The sequence below is a fragment of the Leptodactylus fuscus genome, chromosome 5 (genome assembly GCF_031893055.1).
Source record: "Leptodactylus fuscus isolate aLepFus1 chromosome 5, aLepFus1.hap2, whole genome shotgun sequence".
NCBI lineage: Eukaryota > Metazoa > Chordata > Amphibia > Anura > Leptodactylidae > Leptodactylus > Leptodactylus fuscus.
In genome coordinates, this window is record NC_134269.1 from 5,545,764 (window position 1) to 5,554,021 (window position 8,258).

Sequence of the window (8,258 nt, forward strand, 5' to 3'; positions counted from 1 at the left end):
CGTCACCGGTGTCGTAGTTCCTGTCCCACCTCCCCTGCGCTGTTATTGGAGCAAATAAGGCGCCAGGGAAGGTGGGAGGGGAATCGAGTAATGGCACACTTTACCACGCGGTGTTCGATTCGATTCGAACATGCCGAACAGCCTAATATCCGATCGAACATGAGTTCGATAGAACACTGTTCGCTCATCTCTAATGACTATCTCTTCATACTAGGCAGGGTAAATTCTCCAATTTACCAGATGACGTGGTTGTGAAGTTTACCGTGTATGGCTTTCCTGATGTCTCTATTTCTTAGACTGTATATAATGGGGTTGACCAATGGAGTGAACACAGTATATAGTAGGGAGAGGATCTTATTCATGGTGACTGTTTGTCCCTTTGTTGGGACCATATAAACACTGAACAGAGTCCAGTAGAATATGGAGACCACAATGAGGTGGGAGCTACAGGTGGAGAAGGCTTTCTGTCTACCAGTACTGGATGAGATCCTTAAGACTGCCCGAACAATATAAGTATAAGACACTACAATGATGGTGGTTGGGATGAAGATATTTGGAATCCCCATTATATAAATTTCCAACTGGATAGTAAATGTATCAGAACAGGCAAGTTCTAGGAAAGGGACAACATCACAATAAAAATGGTCAATGATATTTGAACCACAAAAAAAGAGCTCTGCCATTTTTAGAAAGAAAATTAGAATGCTAGTAAATCCAAAAAGCCAGCAAGCTATGGACAATATCACACAATGTCCACTGGTCATGATGGTGGAGTAGCGAAGAGGAATACAAATGGCCACATATCTGTCATAGGACATCACGGCGAGTATAAAACAATCAAATACTTCTGGGGCACATAAAAAATAAAACTGAGTCATACAACCAATAAATGTAATGGTCCCCCCATTATTCAGTAGGACGTGGAGCAAGTTGGGGACAATATCTGTGGTCAATAAGATGTCACTGATGGAGAGTTGTGAGATGAAGAAGTACATTGGGGTGTGGAGGATCTTACTGGTGGACACCAGGGTGATGATCAGGAGGTTTCCATATATTGTCCCGCAGTAAATCACAAAGAAAAGACAAAACAGGAAAATTCTTAAACTTTTGTTGATTTGAAATCCTAAAAGGAAAAACTCAGTGACGGCCGTCAGATTGTTCTTCTGTATATAGAAAAAAAATGTAGTTATACTGTGGTAATAGAAACTGTAACCCTTGGTTCACATACACATTTGGTAATCCGTTCAGGGAGCCCACATGGGGACCCCCCAAATGTACTACTCAACGCATTGGCAAGCGGTGTGCACTGAAAGCACACGGACCGGTGTGTAGACGCGTGTATCTAATCCTACGGCATGTGGTACTGTGTGCAGACCTGCTTATCTAATCCTCTGGCATGTGGTATTGTGTGCAGACACATGTATCCAATCCCCCAGCGTATGGTACTGTGTGCAGACGCGCGTATCTAATCCTCCGGCGTGTGAAACTGTGTGCAGACGCACATATCTAATATTACAGCATGTGGTACAGTGTGCAGACGTGCGTTTCTAATCCTCCGGCGTATGGAACTGTGTGCAGATGTGCATATCCAATCCTTTGGCTTGTGGTACTGTGTGCAGATGCGCATATCTAATCCTTCCCCATGTGATACTGTGTGTAGTAACGCGTATCTAATCCTCTGGCAGTGGTACTATGTGAAGACATGCGTATCTAATCCTCCAGCATTTTGAACTGTGTGCAGATGTGCGTATCTAATCCTCCCCCGTGGGGTACTTAGAGCAGACACACGTATATAATCCTTCAGCGTGTGTAACTGTGTGCAGACGCGCACATCTAACCCTCGGCCGTGTGGTACTGTGTGTAGATGCACGTATCTAATCCTCCCCTGTGTGGTATTGTGTGAAGAGGCGCGTATCTAATCCTACGGCATGTGGAACTGTGTGTAGACATGGGTATCTAATGCTACGGCATGTGGTACTGTGTGCAGACACATGTATCTAATCCTACGGCATGTGGTACTGTGTGTAGACGCGTGTATCTAATCCTACGGCATGTGGTATTGTGTGAAGAGGCACGTATCTAATCCTACGGCGTGTGGAACTGTGTGTAGACGTGCATATCTAATCCTACGGCATGTGGTACTGTGTGTAGTCGCGCGTATCTAATCCTCTGGCATGTGGTACTGTGTGTAGACGCGTGTATCTAATCCTACGGCATGTGGTACTGTGTGCAGACGCGCGTATCTAATCCTATGGCATGTGGTACTGTGTGTAGTCGCGCGTATCTAATCCTCCCCCGTGTGGTACTGTGTGCAGACACGCGTATCTAATCCTCCCTGTGTGGTACTGTGTGCTGAGACGTGTATCTAATTCTCTGTCTTATGGTACTGTGTGCAGAGGCATGTATCTAATCCTCCAAAGTGTGATACTGTGTGCACACACACGTATCTAATCCTCCCCTGTGTGGTATTGTGTGAAGAGGCGCATATCTAATCCTTCGGCGTGTGGAACTATGTGTAGATGCGCGTATCTAATCCTACAGCATGGGGTACTGTTTGCAGACGCGTGTATCTAATCCTATGGCGTGTACAACTGTGTGCAGTCGCGCGTATCTAATCCTCTGGAGTGTGGAACTGTGTGTAGACGCGTGTATCTAATCCTACGGCATTTGGTACTCTGCAGATGTGTGTATCTAATCCTATGGCGTGTACAAATGTGTGCAGATGCACGTATCTAATCCTCTGGAGTGTGGAACTGTGTGTAGACGCGCGTATCTAATCCTACGGCATGTGGTACTGTGTGCAGACATGCATATCTAATCCTACGGCATGTGATACTGTGTGAAGACGTGCGTATCTAATCCTACGGCATGTGGTACTGTGGGCAGACGCGTGTATCTAATCCTATGGCATGTACAACTGTGTGAAGACACGTGTATCTAATCCTCCCCTGTGTGGTATTGAGTGAAGAGGTGCGTATCTAATCCTACGGCGTGTGGAACTGTGTGTAGACGCGCGTATCCAATCCCCTGGCATGTGGTACTGTGTGCAGATGCGCGTATCTAATCCTATGGCATGTGGTACTGTGTGTAGATGTGTGTATCTAATCCTCCCCCGTGTGGTACTGTGTGCGGAGACGCGTATCTAAATCTCTGGCTTGTGGTACTGTGTGCAGAGGCATGTATCTAATCCTCCAAAGTGTGGTACTGTGTGCAGACACAAGTATCTAATCCTCCCCTGTGTGGTATTGTGTGAAGAGGCGCGTATCTAATCCTATAGCATGTGGTACTGTGTGCAGATGTGCATATCTTATGCTCTGGTGTGTGGAACTGTGTGCAGATGTGTGTATCCAATCCTTTGGCATGTGGTACTGTGTGCAGACGCATGTATCCAATCCCCCGGCGTGTGGTACTTTGTGCAGACGTGTGTATCTAATCCTTCGGCATGTGGAACTGTGTGCAAAAGGGCGTTTTTAATCCTCTGGTTTGTGGGACTGTGTGCAGATGCGTGTATCTAATCCTTCTGGTGTGTGATACTGTGTGCTGATCTGTGTATCTAATCCTCTGATGCGTGTATCTCAGTTTGGATATCAGTGTTGTATTGTGCATGTGGAGTGACTGTGTGTATTGCAGTTGGAATATGAGTGAAAGACTTGCAGGTTTGTATTGGCTAAGGGGGGGCACTGTGTTTGGAATGCTGTATCTCAGCAACGGTATGTCCGAGCGAGTTGGAGTCTCGTCTTAAACCTTCCCGGATACCTGAAGTATCTCTGTACCAAATTTGGTGAAGATCGGTACAGTCGTTTGGTTCGCATTAGAGCACAGACAGACAGACAGACAGACAGACAGACAGAAACTCATTTTTATAATATAGGGAGATGATACAGTATAATACAAAGTTTGCCTTCACCTGTACTATGGACTTCACTTAAAGCATCCATTAGTAACAATACCAGCGATACTTACATCAGACATCGCTTTGTTCTTGTCTATTCGAAAATAAATTGAGAAGAAGCGTCCCACGGTCAATAGAACAGAATATTTGTTTCACAGTCTTGTTGTGCAGCCATCGGACAGATAAATGTCAGACATCATAGCATTGAGTCGAGATATTTATACATTACATTGCAGGTTCCGTGCCAGGTAACACGTAGCTGGGGGATTTTATTGCCAATGTCTCATGCGTCTTCTTCGTTTAAGGTAATTGCTAATTAAAATTCTTAACAATTTGCTTTTAGGAATAAAGATTTTTATTTTTTTTCAAAAGTTGTCCAGATAACAAACAAGATGGAGTATTGGCTAAGAGATTTAAAGGAGTGTTTTATGTATTTCTTACAGGCCATTTTCAATAGAATTTCAAAATTGTCCTCCCTCGGCTTTCCTCTTGACCGGATATGTCCATAGCTGTGTGACCCGAGAATATCGGCTTACACAGTGATATGTTATCTAGGTGCGGACAGACAGAGGTTGATTTGTAAATTACAATTTCTCAAAGTTTTGTTAGCATGTTACGATATTGTATTGGTTTCTAGAAAAATTGTAAACCTAAATTAACTTAAGTAAAATGTCATCAGATCTGGATCAACACCAAGTCTGATTCATTACAGTCCTGTCAATGGTGTCTGGTATCGTTTCTTGTCAATTCTTTGGTGGAAGAGTCCTGAAAGTGATCATATGGTCCGAAATGATGATTCTTCTTCTCCCCCCTTCTCCTTCTTCCCACATAATCGTGTAAAGGGATGCATTATATCATATGAGCTCTGTTTTCCGCTTCAGATAGCCTATGTGCCTGCAGCACTATAGAGTCGGTCACCTGTAAGACGCAGCTCCTCATAGTTTAGACAGCTGGAAAGTTTTGAGCCGAGGCAGAAATTCATTACCACAAATCTCCTAGTTCATAAAGAGGTTGCTCTTAGATCTCATGTCTGAACAGGAAGCTTCTCCTCAGATTAGAGACTTGGATGATGCAGATAGTCATTGTGTAGAAATATCTACTACAGGGAACCATCACTAGAACCTGCAAAATTAAAGGGGTTGTCCAGGCAAAAGAAAATTTAATTAGGCTGGGGGAGGTGAAAAAAAAAATCACACTCACCTATCCCTGTTACTCGGGAGCCTCCCAGTGCAGTCCGATCCTGCTGCTTTGTTGGTGTCTTCTGGTGGAAGAAGACACAAATATAATGTCCCGGTACTGCTTGTCCCGTTCAATTTAATAGTTCTTGCAGGCCAAGATGATGACGACATTTACATACGAGGTAAAGAGGTATCCCTCAATTTCTTCCTATATATATTGTAAGCCAATGGCTGGTCATGTAATGGAAGGGTGTATATCGTGCCTGGACTACTCAGGTGGGTGAGATGAGAAAACTCCAGGAGTGTTTGTTCTGCTGAGCATTTTGGTAAATGCTCAGTATTGGGCTGGATTTTTAGGAATGGCAGGTAGGTTAGTAGTGGGACCTGTCATTCCACCCCCCTCCAATCCACACTTTGGGGATGTTCCAGCAGCGACTCAGCTGCAGAGAGTCTGCTCATCAAGGAGGCTTAAGAAGTTGCTCCAGCAGCAACACTGTGTCAGAGCACTACAACCAGAGATGTCATTTCCTCTGTGCTCAAGATTCTTCCCAGTGTTTTCCTCTGAAATCCTAAGGGTAAGTTCACATGGGTTTTTTTGGATCAGAGCCTGAGGCGGAGGTAGCCATGACTGAAAGACAGTGCACTGCACCGGCATCCAGCTGTGCACTCTGCTCCAGATTAGGCCCAATGAATGGGCCTAGTCCAGAGGAGGGAGTGTCTTCAGGCAGAATCGCGAGGTGAAATGGCCTGAAGAATGAGCATCTTGCTTCTTCTTTTTCCCGGAAAAAGCTCCTGAGCGGCTCCCATTGATTTCAATGAGAGCCAATTTTTTGGTTAGGATTTTGAAGCCGCATTCACCTCAAAAAACCAAAAAGATGGCTCCCATTGAAATCAATGAGAGCCGCTCAGGAGCTTTTTCCGGGAAAAAGAAGAAGCGAGATGCTCATTCTTCAGGCCGTTTTCGCCTTCGGACTTATCCTAAGTCTGCAAGTACTAAAGCGTACCGACCTGTTATCCATACATCTGGGAACTCCGCACGTATCTCTCTACAGGTAAGTCTATGGGACAAAGATATATTTAACGAGCCATAGCTAGTCTGATAGATCTTGAGGGTCTCTTGCTGTCAACATACCTGTTTCCTCTCCTACATTTGTGTACCGTATTTTACGGACTATAAGGCGCACTGGACTATAAGGCGCATTGCCCATGAGCGCCTTGTAGTCCGTCTCGGTTCATATATAAGGCGCACCGGACTATAAGGCGCAGTCCGGTGCGCATTATATGTTATTGAAAGCAGCGGCATTCAGACTTTGCCAGCGGCCGCTTAACCCCCCGCGTGCCAGCCGCTTCTATTGGAAGCGCTCGGCAGGCGAGGAGTTAAAGAGGCTCTATCAGCAAAATCATGCTGATAGAGCCCAACCGTAAAAGTTATATTAAACTACCCCCCTGTTTTAAAATAAAACCCTGAAACAGAATGTGAAACTTACCGAACGGTGCAGGGTGGGCGGGCATTCAGGCCTCCTCTTCCTCCGATGTTCCGTCCTCCTCCTCCGGCGATCGCGAACTGATAATGGCCTGGGCGCATGCGCAGTAGCCGTAGTAGAAGCATTATGATATTGCGCATGCGCCCAGGCCATTATCAGTTCACGAGCGCCGGAGGAAGTGGTCAGGACATTGGAGGAAGAGAAGGCCTGAATGCCCGTCCACCCTGCACCATTCGGTAAGTTTCACATTCTGTTTCAGGGTTTTATTTTAAAATGGGGGGGGTAGTTTAATATAACTTTTAAGGGTGCATTTACACTACGGAATGCCAGCGTGTATCACAGCCATACACGCCGGCGTTACAGCAGGGCTGCCGGACACTTCCCATTCATTTCTATGGGAGCCGGCATGCGAGCGCTCCCCATAGAAATGAATGGACTGCTTTTTTCCATTCATTTCTATGGGGAGCGCTCGCATGCCGGCTCCCATAGAAATGAATGGGAAGTGTCCGGCAGCCCTGCTGTAACGCCGGCGTGTACGGCTGTGATACACGCTGGCGTTCCGTAGCGTGAATGCACCCTTACGGTGCCTTTTATGTATGTATGGAAGCGGCACGCAGACTTTGCCACCGCTTCCATCCATATATAAGGTGCACCGGACTATAAGGCGCACTTACGATTTCTGAGGTAATCGTAGGTTTTTATGTGCGCCTTATAGTCCGGAAAATACAGTACCTGGTTTCTTGAGGAATAACCCTCTGGATACAGACCACCCTTACAAGTATATCCAAGTCAAACTAGCCAAGCAACTACTAGTTAACCAGGCCCAAAGTACTTTTGCTCAAAGTTTTATCACATGCTTAACTGGACACTGCCTGCAGTAACTACAGTATTTTATGTGAAGAATTATTTCATCATCTGTACATTTGTATTACCTTGTCCTGGTTGTCTGTCCTCATTGTCAGGTACCACATGGGGACTGGTAGTTGGGGACATCAAAAGGCTTTGTGCACATTCGGGATTGAGGGTCATTCTACAAGCCGGCCACATCTTACATACTACCCGTGACATAATTCCTGGCCCTCCTGAGTGTTGCACATAAACGCTGAGGCCAATCTGTGGCTTCAGCGGAAGGGACATGTGACATCACAGCTGGTGAGGAATTTCACTGCAAGCAGACAGCTGTGCTCTGATGTCTTTCCAGTGTAGACCGGTCCTGCTGTTCAGCTGTCTTTTTTGCAGTGGAATTCCTCACTGGTTGTGAAATCCTATGTTCGTTCCACTGACGCTGTTGATTGGCCTAAGCGGTGATGTGACCTCTGAGCCCAATCAGCAGCCTCAGCAGGGGACATGAGAGGTCACAGGTAGTGACGTCCAGTGTCCTTCACTGAGGCTACTGATTGGCATCAGCGGTCATGTGTGATGGGGACTTCCACCTGAGGCAAACAACGGACCAGCAGGACCAGACCACACTGGGAGGAACTGGAGCACTAAGGACTGTTGAGTATGTTTTGGTTTTAATTTTTTTTCACCTCCACAGTACGTCATAGAGTGGCAAGGTGGCAAGGTGACACCAAGACCCAACCCCCACCGACCTGCAGTCAACTGCAATCTGACTATCTGATCCTCCAGGAGCCTCAGGTGTGTAGGGAAATCAAGAAGATTAAACCAGACAAGGCCGGAGGACCTGATGGTATAAGCGCAATA

At 46.0% G+C, this 8,258-nt stretch overlaps 1 protein-coding gene across 1 annotated transcript; it reads right to left on the reverse strand.

The window, feature by feature from the left end:
* Positions 1 to 227: 227 nt before the first annotated feature.
* Positions 228 to 3,972, reverse strand: LOC142202293 (olfactory receptor 1500-like). The gene is made up of 2 exons (XM_075272352.1): positions 3,964 to 3,972; positions 228 to 1,163 (listed from the first exon to the last, which is right to left on the reverse strand). The coding sequence occupies exons 1-2, from the start codon at positions 3,970 to 3,972 to the stop codon at positions 234 to 236; spliced, it is 939 nt and encodes a 312-aa protein (XP_075128453.1). The 3' UTR covers positions 228 to 233.
* Between the last annotated feature and the right edge of the window lie 4,286 nt (positions 3,973 to 8,258).